The 21,623-nt window shown below is 45.3% G+C and overlaps 1 protein-coding gene across 3 annotated transcripts; it reads right to left on the minus strand.

The window, feature by feature from the left end:
• Positions 1 to 365: 365 nt before the first annotated feature.
• LOC119457707 (mitotic checkpoint protein BUB3) lies at positions 366 to 21,396 on the minus strand. 3 transcript variants are annotated; one of them, XM_037719361.2, is made up of 5 exons: positions 21,312 to 21,396; positions 17,854 to 18,072; positions 11,262 to 11,483; positions 9,987 to 10,170; positions 366 to 831 (listed from the first exon to the last, which is right to left on the minus strand). In XM_037719361.2, exons 2-5 carry the CDS (start codon positions 18,049 to 18,051, stop codon positions 452 to 454), a joined length of 984 nt encoding a protein of 327 aa, XP_037575289.1. In that variant the 5' UTR covers positions 18,052 to 18,072; positions 21,312 to 21,396; the 3' UTR covers positions 366 to 451. The 3 variants fall into 3 exon arrangements, with proteins under 3 accessions (XP_037575289.1, XP_049521162.1, XP_049521159.1); XM_049665205.1 differs by lacking the exon at positions 21,312 to 21,396 and adding an exon at positions 21,279 to 21,302; XM_049665202.1 differs by lacking the exon at positions 21,312 to 21,396 and adding an exon at positions 20,728 to 20,750.
• Between the last annotated feature and the right edge of the window lie 227 nt (positions 21,397 to 21,623).

The raw sequence follows: 21,623 nt of genomic DNA on the forward strand, positions 1-21,623 counted from the left end.
TCTGACACAGATGTCAATATTACGGTGCTGCACGGCAGGCGCAGCAAAGCGTCTGTTTTCAGCAGCGACATGCAGCCGTCAACATAGGTGCCGCTGTCACAGTTCTTGGATTAACAACCAGCAAGAGAAACGTAATAAATGGGAAGCTAATACACATGACGCTACAGGAACTAAACAGGACCAGTGTTTCAGAACTAAGAGCCAGGAAAACATAACGAACAGGAACATAACAAGGCTTCACTGTATAGTAAATTATTTAGGCTGCTGAGAGGCTTGCCATTACATATTATGAAAACTCGGAAATGTCATGCCAGAACTACTCATTTAAGGGCACTGTCTTCAAGAACAGAAAGGAACGCAACAGACTTGTTATGTGCATGAAATGTACGTGTTTTAAAACATGCACATTTATTTCAGTCACACACACACAAGAAAGTCAATCACAATGATGTCACTTCGGTTTTGTCTCCTGATCGGTAACTCGACGAACAAAAATAGCATCCGGAGGTGTGTTATCCAAGAAGCCCTGCTCATAGAGGTATGAGGAACCGATTGCCAACAATGAGCCGTCATGGCTAAAGGCCAGGGCAGCAATACTTGATGGATACTTGTGGAACTGGCACAGGCGTTTCTTGTTGAACCCATCCCAGATGTTGACATGTCCGTCACTTCCACCTGTTGCAAATGTGTTGAACAGATTGTGGAAGGCGATGGCATTCACTGGATAGATAAGCTCGATGCCATTGTTATCTTTGGTGCGGTGACACTTGAATGCATATTTCTTCTTTTGAACCTCAGGACTTGGGTCCAGGTATTCAACAGCCACACGTCCTGTTGGGAATGGAGCAATTAGTAGCCTGATAGACAGCAAAACCTCATTTACATTTCTCACCAAAGTGGTGAAAAAAAGTCAGAGTTCTGAAACCTGGTACCATTTGTACTGACTTAGTAACTACTTCAAACTGCCGCAGGCAAAATATTCTTTGAAGAGCCATTGCCCAGGTTCACTTTTTGTTTATCAAGACACTAGTCTTTGTGGCTCATGCCTTTAGAGCTGCTGAATTATCTCTTGGCTAATACATACATTCTGATATTCCTTGTCTCACTGTCTGTTATGCTCTCGTCACTGCAATCCAAGCCACACCTTCAATAACATAGAAGTATTTGCACAAGTGACACAACACTTTCTGTAAAATTTGAACAGCTTGCCCTGTACCATATTATATATATATACAGTAAAAGCTCCATGATACGAATCTCACGGGGTCACGAAAAATATTCGTATTAGCCGAAATTCGTATCATCGAAACACAATTAAAACTACTGTCGAATCTCGATAATTCGAACTCGAAGGGGCCCGAAAATTTGTTCAAATTAAAAGGACGTATTTTTGAAGTATTCGTGCCCCATAGCACGATGCACGAACGGTGCGAGTCGTGAAATATCGCGGAGCGCAAGCGCATAGCAAGCGCGGGCCACGAAACTGCCCACGCCGGCTAACGGTCGCTTCCCGATAACGACAGAAAACGAAGCTTCAGGGAGCGAGCGGGCGGCGCCGGCACACGGGTGCGCGCGGAGACCGTCGAAGGTGAGGGAGGAGGGCGGCAGGGAAGCGGATTTGGCCGCGTCAACTCCGCCGCTTCGGTGGCTCCCCTCGCCCTCCCTCTCAACTCCCTCGTAGCTCTCTCACCTTCGACTCCGTGCGCGCCCGCCGCCGTGCTGGCGCCTGCTTATTTTAGCCGCCCCCTGAAGTTTCGTTTTCCGCCGTTATCGGGAAGCGAGCGTTTGCGGGCGTGGCAGTTTCGTTGGCCCGACTGTGCCTCCGCCGCTGCTTCCCTCTGCGCTGCTGCAGCGTGCAAGGTCAACATGTGACTAGAAAATAGAGGAGAAGGGTTCACTGCCATTTTATCCGCGTGGCTGAGACGTCGGCACTAGTGTGTGCTAGAATACGGTTGTCTAGAACACTCTAGTCGGCACGTACACGCTTGTTCCGGCGCGATGCAGAAACGGCGACCTTGCAATTTGAGAGAGGGTGAAATTTCCGCCGCGGGTTCTTTTTTTATTTTTTCCCCCCGTTCCTTAGCGCGCGGCATTGAGGGGTCTCTCCTGAGCTTTTGCTCTATGGCGGTGTCGGAGCAATGCCGGTCGGAGGCGCCGCCGCGTGATTTGGCGCGCTGCTAAGAGCATTGTCGGTACGCGGTATGTTCGAAATAAGCGTGTTCGAATTAACGAGATTCGACTGTAGCTAAATTAAAGAGTCAGAGGTGAACTCACTCAGGAACATGTAGTACGTAAAAAGCATTTATTTCTTGAAGCGCCACCGCTTCAAACTCTTCGCGCCCAGTCGCGGAGTCCGCGCTGTCCGGCGCCGCGCCTCCGCACCAAAAGAGGAGGAGAGAAAGCGCGTTTATTCGTATCAACCGACGCAGGCTGAAAATCGATTCGTAACAACCGTTCTCTAGCACGTTGCAAAGTAATGGGGCTCGGCCGGGACCACAGAAAAATTCTTATCATCAGGAAATTCGTATTAGCCGTGATCGTATCATCGAGCTTTTACTGTATATGAAAGTGTACCATATATTGCAATTGCCACATGTGCACTTTAGGCTTCAGAGACATCGTCACTGGGTAAACTCACTTTCACAGTATAGAAAATGGGCAGCATAAGTACAACACTTATGGCCACTGACACACAATGAGAGCTGCTTCTGTTCTGTTGTTGCACTTGTTGGCATGAAGGTAGCACAGTCTTTCAACACTTTTTTTAAAAATTAAAACCAACAAGCAATTTTTAAGCACTCCTATTTTCTTGGTGCAATGAAAAACCTTGGACCTAACTATCTTTACCTGCAGCAGCTTATTCGGGAAACTTCCGAAAATTTTTAAATGTAATTTTTGGATGTGCAAAATCTATTTTGCTTAGCATGTAGGGACAGTGATAAATGATACCGATGGGAACAGCATGCGAGAGAAACTGAGCAATTCGAAACACGTGCAGACTAGCTGTTTGATTAAACACTGCAAGCGCAGCCTTAAAACAGCTGCAAATACTTATCAATGCAGAGATGTCACAGAGGTTTCTCTGCATCGAAAAATCCCAAAATGGGTCCAACCAACGGACCAATGGATGACCGCTAAGCTGTAGGACATCAGAGCAGAGACGTGTCCAACTCCTTGTAGGCTGTGCCGGCCGGTGTGCATTGCCGCCAGCAGTGAGACAAACATTGGTTACAACTTGCAACTTGTTTTCATAAAGAAAATAATTGCAGTTGGAATTAAGTGAGGTGTAAAGTGGACCTTTTGTGCCAAATGATGGCCACTCGACCATTTTTTTAGCACGAACACGAGCTGCCGATACACGAGAAGCTCAACTCGAACCGCTGCTGTGCACTGTGAGATGGCTCACCACTTACAACACCCCGGATATCAGCCTATCTTCCTTCCTTTTGTAATATTATGAAGAGGAGAAAGTTAAGCTATCTGGAACTGATAGGTTTTTCGACAACCAGAAACTGTTTTTGAAGCACCGGTCGCAAAAGGAACGTCACGTACAATTTGTTTTGCATGCAAAATATTGACCACTAGAATAAAGTGTTGTCGAAATTGCGTCTTTTGTGAAATGTGACGACTACTGTCGAATACCTCGCATGAAGGGGAGCTACAATACGTTACGCTACAATACGGCCACAGTGGCAATACGAATAAGTGTTTTGCCACTGTGGCCCTGCGAACACAGCTTTGCTGCCTGTGTGCAGTATATTATATCAACCTATGTTCGATTTGTCTGAAATTATGACCAGGAGAAGGTTAAGCAATGTCAGAAGTAAGCATTTTGTGACCAGCAGTGGTTCTTGACACGCTGTCCACTACGGCTTTGTCCACTACAGGTGGCGGGGCAGGTTGCACCGCTAGTGTGGCGATCCTGAAAACTTGCAGTCAGTTGGTGTGCAGACAAGCATGCAGACGCCTGGTACACCATTGTGGTACAGTACAGTTGCTCGTTTAGTAATTACTACAAGCTTGCCAGAGGGCGGCACTCCGTCAATGAATGGCTCTGCTTTTTTGCACGCAGACAGCGCCACTTCTCAATAAAATACTTTGTAGATAACAAATACACAAATAAGTACACTCAAACCTTGTTATAATGAAGTAAATGAAGTTCCCCTTGAAATCCCCATAAAGAACCATGTATTAAAACCTCGTTTTAACAAAGTGAAATTTTCCTGCCAACGAACTAGATTCGTGTCCGAAACCAAAAATACAGTTTGGTGCCGCAGCACCAAATATGCATTTGGTGCTGCAGCACCAAATGCGTATCTTGCAACCCGGCGCAAGTGGAACTGGCAACGCAATCTTCCACGCGAACAGGAGCAAAGCGGGAAGGCAGCGCAGGAGGGACGGAGGGGGGGGCTTCTACTCTGCCAACAAATGCGTTCGCGCCTGTGCCGGCTGTCGGTGTTGTCGCACACACCGTATCTTGAAAGCGATCTCCACACGGCTCTGACCTTTGTATGCGCTGTGCTTACGCCGCTCAGTTTCCACCGAAGCTACAGACCGCACGAACCTTCGCTCGCTTCCCACCGCCTGTGTGGGGGAAAAGCACAAAAGCAACAAAAGCGCCACCGCTTCAAACTTCGCGCCCAGTCGCGGCCTCCGCGCTGTCCGGCGCCGTGTCCGCACTTCCACACCAAAAGAGAAAGAGAGAAAGCGCGTAACTGTGCGCTGTTCTCTTTCGCGGCCGTCGGTGGGGCGGCGTTTATTCGTATCAACCGACGCGGGTCGAAAATCAATTCGTAACAACCGTTCTCTAGCACGTTGCAAAGTAATGGGGCTCGGTCGGGACCACAGAAAAATTAGTACTATCATCCGGAAATTCGTATTAGCCGTGATTGTATCATCGAGATTCCATGTACTCGACCGCTACCGGCCGAGTACATCACTTTCTGTGGGGTTCGGCACTCATTCACCGCGGAAGTTCAAAACTCCCGTGTCGAATACACCGTCAAACAACACTGGTCTTTCTCACTTCTGCATGTAGCTGTGTACAAGCAGCGGCTCACTATCACACTTCACTGATCTCTCTCGTCGCTTGCACATGCCGCCGCCACGCTGCGTGGCTGCACACGGCAGTTCGAAAGATAAGTGCGTTCACTTCTAGCGCGTAGCGCAGGCAGGCACAGCTGGGCGTGGCCTCCAAGACCTCCCCGGCTCAATCTCGGGGGTCACGGCAAGCCTGCGCGTGTTGCACCATGCTGTGCGGCTACGCGCGGCGGTGCGAATAATTCATGTATTCATTGCTCCCTCTCTTCAGGGCATGCCGTGCAGGCAGCTGCAGCTGTGCCTGGCCTCTGAGATCTCCCCAGCGCACGCCCAGACCGTGCATTCACTTCTTTCTTTCCCTACGGCGCGCCGCGCGGGCTGACAGCTAGGCGTGGCATCCGAGGTCACATTGGCACCAGTGCAATCTTGGAGGCTACGAGCCGGCCAAGCTATGCCGGTGCGGAGAAGATCGCTTGCCTCCACGATCCGACAGCGGAGTGCTGTGTTGTGCTGCTCGACCGCAACGAGCCAAGTGGAAAGTGGACGCGAAAGACCATTACAATGGGAAAAAATTGAAAGACACTTAAGCTTCGCTTTTAAGATTGGGACGCGATAGCATTAAAAATCCCCGACTGCTTCTCACGCTTCCCGACAACTGCAGCTTAAGCAACCGTAATGGTTACCGGGAAACACTGGCGGCGAACGCTATGCTCGAAGGCGAGCTTTCTGGTAGAAACGCGTCCTCTTGCGTGGGGCGATCCCGGAGATATTGCACAGCCGTGCCAAAAAAATTTCATAATTTTCAGGTTTCCGTTTTTGTTTCGTACTTTTAATATTTCAGTCTGAGAATATTTAACATAAAAGGCATGCACTGTGGGTGTTTTGTTTCATGACATTTGTTTGTGGATTGTCATTCTCAAAATTCCAAGGAATAGCTTTGCCAAAAATGCAAGACAAGGTATGAGCAACATTAATGATAGAATGGTGTGGCAATATAACCCGCATATACCGCATGTCAAATAAGAAGGCGTGGCATATACATGTACCTAAATATATTCAGAGGGCCTGCGTGGTTGGGGATGATTTTCTCCGCCACCCGCCGTTATCGCACGCCGACACCGGATTTTCTGTGACACAGGGCCCTTAACGCTTTCGCGTTAAAACCAGCGAAGCTGAAACGGGCGGCCCCGGTGTTTATCGCTGGGTTAATCCCGAGGGTTCATAGGCTCGGTTTCAGCGGTGAATTAAATTTTATGCGTAAGTGTCAAAGGACCCATTGAGTGAAATGCAGCTCCACTAACGTGAAACCTGGGGAGGTGCGAAGCATGCAGTGATGCACCGCTAATGGGCTTATACTGCCTTAAAGGGAAACCGAACAGGTTTAAAAAAAATCGAGTTATAAGCACCATTTGATACTTTTGAACACCCTGAACACGAAAATCGTCAAGAAATTTCACATAGCGCAACCAAAAACGCGTTATTGGCAAAAAAACTCCGAGCTGTGGCTGGGTGGCGCGCGGCCAATCCGGCTCGCATCGATGATTGGTGGAGCGCACCGCGACGTCAATCCATGGGTCTACGAGAGCCCGCTGCAACGTGACAGCTTCTGACCAGGTACGGCGACTACCTCCCAGATGATTTCGCGCTGTTCAGTCGCTGCTATGGATAATTTTGATCACTTAGGGGTGATTTGCGTGACACCATACGCGTTTAAACCAGTGGCCCGACAACGAGAAACACCTACGCCAAGCGCGAGTGTGATAGCCAGCGCAGAAGTTGGAATGGAGCACGCCGGATCCGAGGACCTAATTGTGACATTTAACCACGTTGGAAGTATCGCCTGGTACGTATTCGTAAGTTTTTCTGAAGCTCTACCATTCTATATAGCCTTAGAAGTCAGAGTGAGATTCTATTATCTTCATACCAGGTGTCCTTATAACAAAGAATACGGAAAGAGAGACTCGTTTTGTACACAGTACATTCTACTGTTGCTGGTTTGCAAGTAATAAAGTGCAACTGCCGAATTGCCCTGAAGGTACACATCGCATGGAAATTATTGTATTTGCGATATAATTTAATTCAGTGTAGATATTAGGTACAAAGATGCCTTCTGCTGTGCTCTGAGCGCAACAAACAATGCGTGCAATCATTGCGTTCAATCTTGCCGCGAATGCGGAGACGCACTGTCAGCACAGTGCATTTTGCAGTTACGAAGTTACTATGATAACAATTCAAGGTGCAGAAGTGCCAGAAAAATATACGCCACATGGAAGTGAATTTTTCTTATTTTTGCAGTATAGTTGTGTTGTTTTGTGACCCACGGTGCTAGAAGCAGCGTTCGACGGCCCGACAGCGTGCTAGGGCTGCTTGCAATGTCGTGTGGGAATTTGACGAAAAACAAAAAATGTGCCACTGCACGTTGTCTATTTTATGCTTTTTGGACCTCGATTTCCGGATGTGTTGAAACGATCAGAGGCCCACTCATGTCGCTTCACACCTTTGAACCGCTTTCCTTAAAGCAAGTGACTCATTAGGCGCATCCGAGTGCGGCTGGCGTGACATTGAAACTTTATTTTAGGCGTCTTTTCTACCTGACGTATATTTCTGTTGCGACCTGCATCCACTGCAGTGCAATGAAAGAAGAATGTTTATGCTTGCACACGGTCTTGCCTATGGAGGGGTCACACGACTACTTTTGATCTGGATGGAAATTCTCGACTGCGATTGGCTCCCTCGTGCAGTTTGCGCTAAGAAGCGAATCACGACCGAGAAATTCGATCCGGATCGGGCATGATCGAGATCAAAAGTGGGCCATGTGACACCTGTATTAAACTTGCAACACCCATTCTCAGGCCATAGTCACAATTTTGGGTGATACATTCGCATGGCGAGTCCCGCGTCTGGGACGCATTCACGAAACTTGTCTGTGTAAATTTAGGCGTTCCGTCACAGCCTCGGTTATTGTCTCCACAACCTCAAATAGCATGCGACGGACTGCCGACCATTGAGGACGCGTATATAAATCAGAGACGTTCCACAAAATACAGGCCCAGATTCGGAACTCTTCGGGGAAAGCGTCGCCAACGACAGAAGCGAGAAACGGAGATGTAAGTGACAGAATGAGAAACATACCCAGAAAAACAATGTGCATTTTTTCTACATGCGGCATAAACTCCTGAATTCGACATCTCTGATGGTAATCACTGTCCCGAAAATGTTTTGAACCGAGAAGAGTGGTTCTTGAAGGCTTGAAATTACTTCGTTTCTCCGCTGCGATCCACTGGCAAGCTACGTCGTCCTGGCCGCCGGTGCTCGTACAGCCGTAGGCAGTGCAAAAGGACGGCATGATGACACTGTATGCTTCTTAGATGGAGTTCTCCTTGCGATAACAGTCCTTTGAAGCGGAAGCCGGAAACGTAGGGTGGAGATCTTGATCATTTGCGATAAAGGCCACGGATACAACATGATTGACGCGCAAAACCTGCACACGATTTCTGCGCGGGCGCCCGGGACCCCTATATTGACGTAATTTCCGTTAGCTTTCCCCTTCCGCCGCCGCCGCGGGCTGACTCCGCGAACCGCGGTGGGCGGAGCATAGCTGCGAATTTAATTCTTAATTACGCTGCCGCTACTTGTATGATCAAAAAACAAAACTTCGTACCCGGGATTTCAAGTGTCTGCGCTTCAGAAAAACGTCACTTTTTAGAAAACTAAAACCTGTACAGTTTCCCTTTAAGCAATGGCTCATAACCCCGTAAACACGGCCTGCCCATTACGACGACAGAAGAGAAGTGAAATTCTACGCTGGAATGATGAGCGGCAACGCAGCCAGCTGTGGAAGACGACGACGACGAACGGGGGAGCAGTGGCACGAGCGCGTGCCGAGCGCAAGCATGAGCCGCTTGCTTTATCGTGACGACGACGACAGGAGATGCCGACAGCCCGAGCACATAAGGTGCTTCGCACTTAAAAAAAGGCAGCTATCCAAAGGCTGTCGCGTCAAATGCTAAGAAGTCGCATGTATGCTTGCTCCCATGATTGCGAGTCACATTCTTTTCATCAACAGGAGTAGGAATACCCAAGGTCATGTAGCAATTTTCGTAGCGGATAAAATTTCATTTTGAAGCAGATTAGAGCTGACAAATTCTGATTCTGGAGCAGTATAGAGCATGCACATTTAATTTAGAGCATGATTATAATTAAGTGTGGTAACAGTCACAAAGCCTTGGACTCCCACCAAAGGTCGAGGGTTCATCTACCACCATAGGTCACCATAACTAACTCTACCTTCATTAACTGTGCTTTAATTATCTTTGCCTTAATTAACACCACAGGTCGTGGGTTTGAATCTAAGCAAAAGTCGGGGGTTCGACTGGTTTGAGTGTCTTAATTAACACCGAAGGTGGGATTCCACTCCCACCAAATGTCGAGGGTTCCACTCCCACCAGAGCTCGTGGGTTCGACTCTCGACCTTCACAATGTCAATTGGAATCCAACTTGGAGATATGGCCAGTTTGCCCATTTCTCCAAGTGGGTTCGACTCCTACCAAAGGCTGTGGGTTCGAGTGCCTTAATTAACTTTGCCTTATAATTACCACCACAAGTCGTGATGACGCTTTTTCTTCACCTCGGCTTGACATTTTCTTATAAATTGATGGCCTAATTCGCCCGAATTAACACCAAAGGTTGAGGGTTCGACTCCCACCAAAGGTCGTGGGTCTTAAGTTCCGCCTTAACACCACAGGTGGTGGGTATGATTCCCTATGAATTTTGGTGCCATAACGCCGGACATCGGATTTTTTGTCTCATGAGCCATCTAAGGCTTTCACCTTAACAAGAAGCAATCAATCAACAACCAATCAATTATATATTTAACATACCCAGGAACAACATTGAGGTCTGAGTGCTGGTGTAATTATAATAATAATAATAAATAATAATAATACCTTCGATGGAACTGAGCACAAATCCCTGCTGATTGGGGAAGCAGCGAATACAGCGTGTCTGGTACTTGAGGTTGGACTCTCGCCGCTGTTTGACATAGCCCATGTTTCGCAAGTCCCATACAAGTACCCTGCGCTGAGCTGTGCCCACAACTAGCTTGTCACCACACACAGCCATGGTGTAGACCTGCAAAAGAGAGCAAGATTTAGGAAGGTACCGCTACAAAAATTTAGCTGCAAGCACTACAGCTGGGCGTAACAGGCTGCGGCCGCCAATGTTCCGGGCTGGTTTGTGTCATCGTCACTCTCAGAGTGAAAGTCCGACGAAAAAGCAGCATCCTCAGACTCACTGCTGCTCGATCCATCGATAAAATCAGCTGCAGACGCAGCGGAATCATGAGATCTGCGATCTTTCGAAGGGCGCACGCCACTCTTGCAGGCGGCCATTTTTGCTTTCTACTTTGACAATTAGAAAACTTCGGAGCGCGTTGAAAAATCACCGCCCCATGGGAAAAAAGCGAAGTGCTTAGAAAACTAAAATATAGTTCTCCTCCTTCATGTCCGATAGCGCAGTGTGTCCGTGAGCAGCACAGAAGGTCTCGAAAGCAGCATTTCAAACCATCGATAGCGGGCTAACGATGCCCAATGTGCGCGGTACGGAAAAGAGTTAATACGTACACCCGTGAGCAAAAGTATATGGACCACAGGGTCGCTGAAAAAAAACTGAATGTCTTTGTAATTAACACGAGTACACTGAAATTGACGAGTACACTGGAAAGTTCGCAATCCCAAGTTTGAACTGCAGTCCTCAATTTCAAGTTTCATTCACAGGCCAGTTAAAAAAATCGGCTTTTTCGCGCAATCCCTGGTCCGTATACTTTTGCTCACGGGTGTACATGAAAAATGCCCCATATCTGTGTAATTCGTAAATTTCTGCCTCCTCTTGATGATACTTGCGCGTGTGCCATGCAGACAAGTCAATAGTACTATGCAGCATATTACCATGGGGCCAGGATAAAATACACTGCACCGAACCAACTTGCAAACCAGTTCAGCGTTGCAAAGCGGTTTGCAAACTGTTATAAATTTTTATTTCACTGAACCAGAACTGAACCGTCAACGAAATCAGAGTGCGTTGAACTCAAATCGAACCAATATTTTTTTTGTTCGACACCTTGATTGTGATTCTTCTTGAAATTCCTATAGAAATTAATGCATTTAAAATCGAATTTTATCAAAGCAAAAATTTTTTTATATGTATACTTTGTCACAACAAACCTTGTCAGGTTGCACACATGTGCCAGCACATGTTGATGCTCTTGGATCCCACAATTTTACAGTTGAATCCCAGCTGCCTGAGATGATCACATTGACATCTGGACAGTATTCAATACAGCGCACCGGATCACTGTGCTTTCCAACGACAGTCTCTGCACTACAGTTGAAGTCGAAGGACTTGACCTCATTGTCACCACCTCCACTCCAAGCATGCACAGCATCCTGAAGAGAGAAATGCCAGGGGTATATTTAGTTTTACATTCCATTGAATGTGCAATGGCTTCAGAAAAACATAATTCAAGCAGTAAACGCACTGTAGAAAACAAGCAACTTAAAGAGAACAAAGGACGAAACAAGCAGACAACAATGGCTGTTTTGATACGCAAACAACCGAGACAAGTATAAATAAGTGTAGTAGCGCACTCCTATCTTTTAATGCAAGTGGCAATGCGCAGACAGCCGTGCGTTGCGTCATGTGCTAAGTATGTGTATATTAGTGAACAACAGTGTATGCACCAAAGGCTCCTCGATAAAATATAATTGAGTTGTTTCTTAGATGCCCAGCTGAAAATTGATGAATGCACTGCAGTGTTCACGTGGTAAAATTTGGACTCCAGTAGTCAATTTCAGCCTGTGTCACTAAGCTGCAATGAAATTCAGCTTTTGCCGAGACCTGAGTTTCGTACACTTCAGCTCACAGTTGTACATAAAGCCACCCTCAGTAAAAAGGAAGGAAAGTGAGATGTGAACTCAGGGGCTCCGGAATCTATTTTTAGTGTGGGGGCAGGAGGTGGGGCTCCCATTTCCCGTCCTACACAAACTTTTTTTTTTGTTATTGTGAAACCATGGCTTAATTTACTGTATTAGAGAAGGATCGGCCCTCAGGGCTGTAAGGGCAGTGCCCCCTCTACAATGAAACCTGAGAGGACACTCGCCCCCACTGCCACCCTAGTTCTGGAGTCCCTGAATTGCAAACCCAGCTGCAGAACCAACCAAAGAAACAAAGCTTGCACATCCAAGCAAGTACAGTCCATGCAAGCCACACAGGCTTGAATCTCGTACCAGCCATGTTTCCAACCTGATAATTAGGGAGACTTGTCAAGAATGGGGAGAGGGCATTTTAAGAAAAGCAAAGCAAAGCAAGCAAAAGAAAACAAAACGTAACTGTAACCATCACAAATAATGAAATAGGTAAGGAACTTTTGAATGATGCCACCATGACAGTCATTATGAAATCATGAGCATGGAAAGCACTAAGCCACTTTAACCTGTAGTGTCGTATATTTGCCAAATAAAATATCTTGTGTGCCAAACAGGTGGCAGTATATTTAGCCACCTAGTTGCAGCATTGTGAATGGCGAGGGCTGCAATAGATTCGGTGATGGCTGCATGGCATACTAAGGTTCTCCTAGCCAAGTGGCTGCAATGATAGCCCTACAATTACATTATCACTTCATGATAAAAATGTAAATGCAGTTAAGCTACACTGACTGGCTTCACTTGAAAGTGGCCAGACCAACGATGGCTGTCATGCAATGAGCCAATTTCCAGGATATACTTTCCTCAGTTGTGCAATTATACAAAAAGGTCAAAATCCGTACACTGTATGGTTAATCCTGAAAACTTGGCAGTCATAGAATCTGTACAGTAAATTTAGCATCTGCTATCAGGTTACACGTTTACCCTGATGCACACCATTTCTACACTATGAAGAAGCGACACCATGGAGGCTGTAACAGTTGACAAAGAACTCACAAGCAACTTCAAGCCTTTCACGAGTTAATTCTGCCAGTTGAAAATTTACCTACTTTTACCATATTTCTTGCTTTAGGATTTTCTAAAGAGGCAAATAAGTTTGAATTTTCTGCAAATTTCACTGTGTCCGCAAATGTGGACACCATACCCGACGTCCAAGAATCATTTCGGCTACTGGTTCATGAAAAGAAGAATTTGTCATCCACCTGACTGTAGCTTTGTAGTGCAACAGGTCCTAAAAGCTATGCAAGATGGTCTTAAAAAGGCACTGAAACGAAAACATTGTAATCGCACCTTTTTGCATTGTCAGATAGCTGTCGACCCAGTAACTATAGTGTCGCGGCCGGAAGTCCTTGAAGAAACAAAAAATCCCCAATTATATAATCTTTTAGCCTTTTATGGCCAAGTGTTGCCTACAGGCAATATACCAGAAGAAAAATTTTTCCTTGCCGAGTTTTGGTACTGAGTACTACGTTTCTGTCTAGATATCTTCGGCTAACAATGAATGACAGGCAGCAAGCGTCATTTGTTGGTTTAGAGCAATAACACAAGACAAGATGTTCAGCATGGGACTCACTTTCTTTTGAAATCACGTTCAGAGGAGACAGATTGATGCAAGATCTCTGGCTGCAGTGGTATCACACGTTATATCAAGCAAATGAAATGTACTCCTATGGTTCACATATGACGCTGTCTGAACAAATTCTAAACGAAGCCATAGATGGCTTGGGGTGAAGCTCACTTCCAGTTTACTGCCTGGTGTTTACCCCCTATTGCTGAAAAAGCTTTTGCAGAATATTCTTTCTTCTTGTCGATACTGATTATCCTCGATGTGTTTTGCACAATTAGATTGAAAATTTTTTTTAATGTTCGGGTATTTCTACGTCTCGTCCTTAGAATTAAAGCAGCTTAGACACCAAATTTAGAGGCTGAACTGAATATAGCACAAGCTGTGCATGCTTACGAGAAATGCTTTTACAAAGTCTGACTGACAGGCGATGATTAAAAGGTAATTTATTCCAATTTTACAGTCTAGAAATGAAGCCTGGCTCCCTTCTCTGGACTCGTCACGATAGCCATCATGAAAACATCATTGTTGAGACAAAAATAGTGCAATGTTAAAGACGCTGGTGGCGACGCGACGGATTTTCAGAGCGACTGCATGTGTGTTTGCCGAAACACGGCCGGGAGACACAAGTGCTCTGGCACCTAACTCCGGCATCGACAAATGTGGGCACACATGTGAAATTGAGCAGACAACGCACGAGTTTGCTTTTGTCAATGCTTTGGTAATTCACGTGACCTCCGTAACGTTGGGTACTTAACATTTATGTCATTCAAAGGTTATTCACCCCTGCTGGTGGGAATACTGAAGCGAGAAACTGTGTGGTACAAATTGTGCAATATTTCATTACTGAAGACACACTCATACATATGCCGATCATTATTATGGTCCTCTAGATGGTGTGCATTACACAAGCGTAAAAAATCGTTACTCGAGAATTTGGTGTCTGCACTCCTTCAAGGTGACCATATCAAAATGTGTGCCAAATGGAGCGCAGCTTCTTAGTGCAGGGTTTGTTTACAAGTCACCCCTGTACGACATGAAAATCGGAGGTAGTGGTCACAAACTGCTTATGCACCCACCGATCAGCCTGGTCCAGTGGTCGCAAGCCACACAATGACCATGTGTCGCAGAAAGCTGGACACACACTGCACAAGCCATTCTTTCCTCTTTTCCGAGCTTCTCCACATTTCACAAGAGATAATGAGCCTGGTCGTCTGTTGGCATTTCTGTCAGAACATGCCGTGCCCCTTCATACTTCTCTCCTCTATAATCTTGTCCTCTAAACCTTTTGACAAGGCGATTACAATGTGGGTTCCACTACTGCACAGGCTCACAGAACAATGATAACACCCCCCCACCCCACAATTTTCGTGATGTAGAGTTGGTGGGTCACAACCTGTGCTCCCCCTATGCGACTGCGAAGTTACGTGCATTTATCTGCTTGCGGCTGCGATAACTTTATGACACTTGCACGCAGAGGTATGATTTTTGTTGCATGAGGATACACACACCCAGAAGAATACTTGTCCGATGTTAAAGGCTATGACCCACCGGTGACCCACGACGCACTCAATAAAAATGTTTTTGTGCTGTGTGCGGCGTGACCCACCGGTGACCCACGTGCGAGAGCTCTCCATCTTGTGCTGCCGTCTGAAGTTCGAAATTGCAACTAATATATATTGTCTATTGCATTGGACGTGAGGTGGCACGATTGTTTCTAAGGAGCCAAGTGGCAGCACGTTCCTCAATTGTGTTGCTTGCAAACTTTACCTGCAGTTTTTGAAATACGTGCCGTTGGACTAAGTTTATGCTGGAAAGTTTTCATTGTTGCTCCAAAACTTTTCAGCGCGCCTAATGGAGCCTCGTGCCTTTCACGGGCGCAAAAGAAAGCGCAGCACCGAGGAAAGAAACAAACTTAGTTTTGGCGGGAAGAATGCGCCGGCAACATCGCAATCCCCCGCAGATGAGTCGAGTGCTTCAGTCTCAGATCTTCATCCATGGACAGACAGTGAAGCCAGTGACGAAGACAGCATTTACGAACCGTCAGAGACCTCGGCCAGCACGTCGAACGGTAAGTCAGAGCTGACTGAGGATTCCGAAGCGGACGATTCAGACAACACTCTCATTTCTCTCAGACCATCATTAGAGAAATGGACACCGGCAACAATCACTTTGCCTAGTGTGACGCCGCACTCTAGGCCACCCAAGATCAATCACTTGCTATCTAGCCATGATGCCCTGATGTTATTCTCCATGTTTATTACGGATGACATCTGGCAAATGATGGTGGATGAGACAAACAAGTTTGCCCAACAAGTCTTGGAGTCCACTACACCAAAATCTAAGTCGCGATTGAAGGATTGGGCGGAAACCAATGTCCAAGAAATGAAGGCATTTATTGAAGTACTAATTTGTATTGGTCTTGTCCGCCTTCCTATTCTGAGCCACTACTGGGCAAAAAGCGACCTGTATGGCATTGAACTCATTCGCCAAAATATGAGCCGTGACCGATTTTTCCTGCTTCTCAGGTTCTGGCATTTTGCAGACAATGAATTGCTTACAGAGTCGCAGGATCGTGTCTTCAAGATCCGACCTCTGATAGAGAAATTGAACAAGAATTTTGCCGCTGTGCTTGAGCCAGGAAATGAGGTTGTGATTGACAAACAATGGTGCCATGGCGTGGTCAACTTTCGTTCAGACAGTATATTCCAGGAAAAGACCATAAGTACGGAGTCAAGCTCTTCAAGGCATGCACCAAAGACGGTTACACACTAAATGTCGACGTTTATGCCGGAAAGTCTGTCCGACAAGTTGGCGTTGGACTCGCGGTAGATGTATGTTTGAAACTCATGCAAAATTATAAGGGAGTCGGCCGCACGCTCTACGTAGACAACTTCTACATGAGCTTGCCGCTCACTCTTCGCCTTCTAAAGGAAGAAACTTTCATTTGCGGCACAGGTCGCTCAACAAGGAAAGGGCTGCCAAAAGAAGTCACCGAAGCGAAGATTGTGAAAGGCAGTGTGACCGGACTTCAGTCCAAAGATGGAGTTAAGCTACTGAAGTGGATGGACAAGAGGCCCGTTCTGATGCTCACATCTGTCGCCAAACATGAAGCAACTTTGGTGGACAGCGGCAAGAAAAACAAGGGACGGCACACCAATCACGAAACCTCAGGCCGTTCTCGATTACAATGCAGCAAAAAAAAGGCATGGACTATAGCAACCAAATGGCGTCTTACTACAGCTGCCTTAGAAAAGGACTGAAGTGGTACAGGAAGGTAGCCGTTGAGTTGCTTGTCAGAAGTGCCATTGTAAATGCGTGGAACATTCGTGGCATGCTTGAAGGAAAGTCTACGTCAATTATAAAATTCCGAGAAGAACTGGCTCGTTCACTGTTCAGCCCTCGTCAAGACAAGATCGAAGAAAGTCGTGGGAGAAAGCGCGTCCACACGCTCGAAAAAACTGGTGGGTCTGCACGCAACACTCAACGGCGCTGCACAGGCTGCTATGCGGCCATCAGTACCAGCAGCAGCCCAAACGACGCTAGGGTGAGAGCGAGAAAAGTGACCACTTTCTGTGGAGAATGCCCTGGCAAGCCATTCATGTGTTTGTCGTGCTTTAATTCTAAGCACAAGTAAGCTGAGATGCAAGCTGCCTTCAAGTGCAATACGAGTACGATATAAACTTCAAAACAAGGTTAATATTGCTACTAAATTTTAACTTTTATCTACCTAATAAATATTTATATCACAGAAACTGACTTCATGTGTTTTCTTGTGGCAAGCACTTTGTATTTAAACATACATTCACACAAAAAAGGTGGAAAACAGCTTTGCATCTTTCAAATAAACGCGCCAAACGCCCGCTGCAAAGGTGGCAGCGCCATCTCGTTGGAGCAAAAGAAGGAGGCATAGACGCGTGTCCCACCGGTGGGTCACGACGCACCTGGAGGATGTACCCAATGGCCCACTGGGGCATCACTGTGAACCTAAAACCAGACCAAAAAAAATCATGCCGCAGTGAACGTGTTAATTTGCCATAATAAAGGATTTATAGTTAATGATTAGTTGCATGTTTCAGAAATTGAGGCATCATACCATGATTCCAGAGTAAGCTATCTAACAAAGCAAAAAATACAAGACTAAAGTTTGCGTCAGTGCTTTAATATTCTAATTCTTGTGAATAGGAGGTGTTATCTTGGTGTGTAAAAGTGTAGATGCAGTGCCCCAAGGGGGTTAGGAGTTTAGTGAGAAAGGTCGCCTCCCCTTACCTGGAATGAACAGTCCAACACTGGACCCTTGTGGCTGTATTTCAAACGCATCGTGTTGCTACTGACATCATACAAGCGCACTGTTCTATCCCATGAAGACACCAAAAGAAACTGGTTCGAGTTGGGACCAAACTGGAGTGATGAAATAGCGTCTGTGGGGGCATTGTGAAGACGGAACTCATTTGGCACCTCCGTCATGGTGGCTTGAAGTGATTACTCCTGCACAGAAAAAAAAGAAAAAGTCGAATGCCATGTCCACAATCTGTACATCTACTCTACTCAGCACCCTGAACAACAGATTATGTTAAGAGGAAGCTTTACCTTGGGCCCAACTTCGACGCAGCCTATTCGAATACATGTAAAACGCAGAAATGCTTTTGCGAGGTAAACCCTGGACAGATTTTAATGAAATTTGTTGCATTTGAGAGAGAAAGTTAAATTCTAGTGACTGTTGGAAGCGGCATTTCGATTTAAGAATTGAATTTTGTTAAAAGAATTTTTTAAAATTTGAAAGTTCGGAAAGAAATAGAAGCACAAAATTTACAAATTAATAGCTCTGCATCAAGAACACACATTGCGGTTCTGTAAACGGGATTCATTAGATCATTCAAAGCGGACAAATTCGATATGTCAACTTGTATCTTACGTGAAAATGTTACGTTGTGTACAAGGGTTCTGCAAAAGCTGTATTGCCATATTACAAAATTTTTTTTTTTTTAGATCAATGTGTAATATGTCAATTTTGTCCGCTTTATATGTACTAGTAGATGCAATTCAGAGAATTGTGATATCATTTTTTTTTATTGCTGAATTGGAGTTGTAAACTTGACAGTCTCGTTTTCTGAAAATTCACAATTTTTGTCAATCTTTAATAAAAAATTGGCAACCTATATAAAAAAGTTGAAGCCAACAGTCACTAGATTCTACGTTTTTCTTTTAAATGCAACAACCCTTGTCAAATTTGGTGCAGTAGTTGCCGAGAAAAACGAATTCTCCTTTTACATGCATTTAGATTGGAGCTCCCGAGCTAAAGCTTCCACTTAAGCCTGTTTCACACGGTGCAATGTCGCACGTGTGGCATATGAGCCCACCGACCCCTTACTGCAGGCAATTTTTCAATATTTGGAGCAATGAACTATCCTATGAAATCGCTCGCGTGGAACCAATCACAATGTCGATCATCAGACAGTGGCCCGACAGCTTACCTATGTTTTGTTTGGTAGAGTAAAGAGTTAAAACAAGGAAAAGCTTCACATAAAACGCTTCTAGTATGTTTCACTTAGTTTTTGCTGAAGTACACTGAATAAGCCTACGCCAAAAATAATTCACTTTTCCAATACGTGCTTGCAAATGCAAAAATCAGTCACCACAATCGGTACGTGTAAAACAGGAATGTGAAGTCCCATGAGCAGATATCGCAGCTCCGAAAAATGCAGTGCGAAATTGCTTCACATGAAACAGGCATTAAGTTGATACTGGGTAAAAAAGATACACATCACAAAATTGCATTGTCTCTAAAAAAGAAGATAAACTTCAGGGGGTCATACTATGTAAAGACTTTTTTCCTTAGACTCAATTAATTTCTCATCACCTGTCACAGCAAATGGCCAATACTAGCGACACAGAAGGCTTGGCATCATGCCAGCCAATGACAAAGGACAAAATAAATGAAAAATGAAAACAATCATCATAAAATATGGCCCCTGGTTTTTTGCAGGCGAACTCAAGTTCAGATATTCTGCCTTCACAGAATAGAACTGCTCACTTCATATATAATACAGTGCTAAAGCCACCATAACAAATATTAAATGCCAACAGCTCACTTCAACTGCTCTCAACCCACCACACCACCATTTAAGATTTCACTACATTTACAATGACAGACTACATAGGCTGCAGCTTCAAGCTCCCACATTGACATCACGCCTTCTGCACTGTTTCCCCTTTCATATTTAAACACATTTATAACTTTAGTTTTGCTTAAATTTTTCACATTTTACTTCCTTTACACCCAAGGCATGATATTTTTTTCACTTCAAGTGTACTTGCAGAATTGTATGTTATTTGTTGCCTCACAGTTTTCCTGTTAAATTCTGTTTCACATAAACCTTTCTCACATCTCAAATAGTCCCGTAAGGAAATGTAAATGAATGATAGAACAAATAAATCAGATCAAAACCTGAAATAGGCAAAGTTAAACATGGTGCTAATTGTGGTCTCAGACCTGCCATTTGTGAATTGGGCGTCACATGCAACTCAGCAGAAGATACATAAGAACTAATGCAAATTTCGGAAAAAGTAAGCAAACCCATCATTCTCTCACGACCTATAATCCTAAGAAAATCTAATTGCAGAGATGCTTCTCTCGATGCAATGAAAACAAAGCATGCTTTGTCGTTTTCTTGACTGTAAGAAGTTGTCGTTAGAAGTTAGTTGATACACTATCAGGAGTTGTATCCTACTTCCATGTTTCTCACAAGGGCTACAATTTGGGCCCGTCCAGGCATTTACAGATCGACAGTTAACAAATAAATATAATTCCGGCAGTCCCCATCTCACGATGAATGTTGACGTTGATGCGATGTAGAGACACACCGTACTCCCACCACCGACACACAAGGTGGCAATCTCGCTCCCAACCACAATGCCAAATGATACCACGACACAGCATATCTTGTAATCACGGCACCCCAGTTGAAACTCCGTAGTATAACTGCAACTTCGTTGCAATGGCTCTCCATTATGCGGCCGCGCTCGACGCAGAGGTGTCTGCTGTGGATGGGGCGCTGTCGCTTTAACATGCTTATGGCTAAACACCTCTAGTGTCATCATGACGCGTACATTCTGGCGGATAGGCGAAGAGTGATCCCTTACCAATATCACATACGCAGTGCCAAAGTTGTCTGTTCGGGCTCATACCCAGTGGCCCATGTTGTCCGCTTGGCAAGACAGCAGAGCAGCCAGCACATACCTAGTGGCCCAAGCTAGTAGACAACATGGGTCACCGGGTGAAAGAGGTTAGATACAAACAGACATACGGCAAAGTGGGTAAAGTTCCCAAAGAATGGTAATCGCATTTTTAATGCGATTACCATTCCAATTGGAAATGCATCACAAAGGCGACTTTTACAACCCTCTACGGCGCACTTACTGCAGACATGACTACGTATCAGTACACATTTTTGACACAGCGCTACCGGTTGAAACAAACCATATCAAATCATTTCGACAAATTTACGCACAGTTTCTCGATTGCATGAAAGCAGACACGAAAAGAGCGAAAGCGGGACACATCACGTTCGCAGCGTCTATACTGACGTTCCTAGACTTGAGCACGTACACACAGTGAAAGAAAAAAACAAATAATTTAACAATTACAGTGGAACACGCATCAAACACACACGCAGAGATATAGCAAATAGTACCATTCAAAAAATTGAATTTGAAAAGGTACCGACCACACAACAAATACCGGCGAGAGCCACTGAATGCTGAAGATGGCTAGACCTGACCAACCATTTTTATTTTTTATATGTCTCAAAGAGACGCTAGCGACGCTTTATTATTCAATCACACAAAAATATTTCATATAACAATGTAATAAAACTACAAGCGCTTTTTTATTACGTTTTGTATTTATACAATTATTCATTTTCTTAACAAGTGCTCAAAGCTGCTACGGTGGCTAGCCACCCGCTAATTCTAGCCACTGTAACCCCGCTGCCGCGGCTGTGCGCCACGGTCGCTTTCGCGTCCGTTTCATTTCAAAA

Source organism: Dermacentor silvarum, chromosome 1 (genome assembly GCF_013339745.2).
Source record: "Dermacentor silvarum isolate Dsil-2018 chromosome 1, BIME_Dsil_1.4, whole genome shotgun sequence".
Lineage (NCBI taxonomy): Eukaryota > Metazoa > Arthropoda > Arachnida > Ixodida > Ixodidae > Dermacentor > Dermacentor silvarum.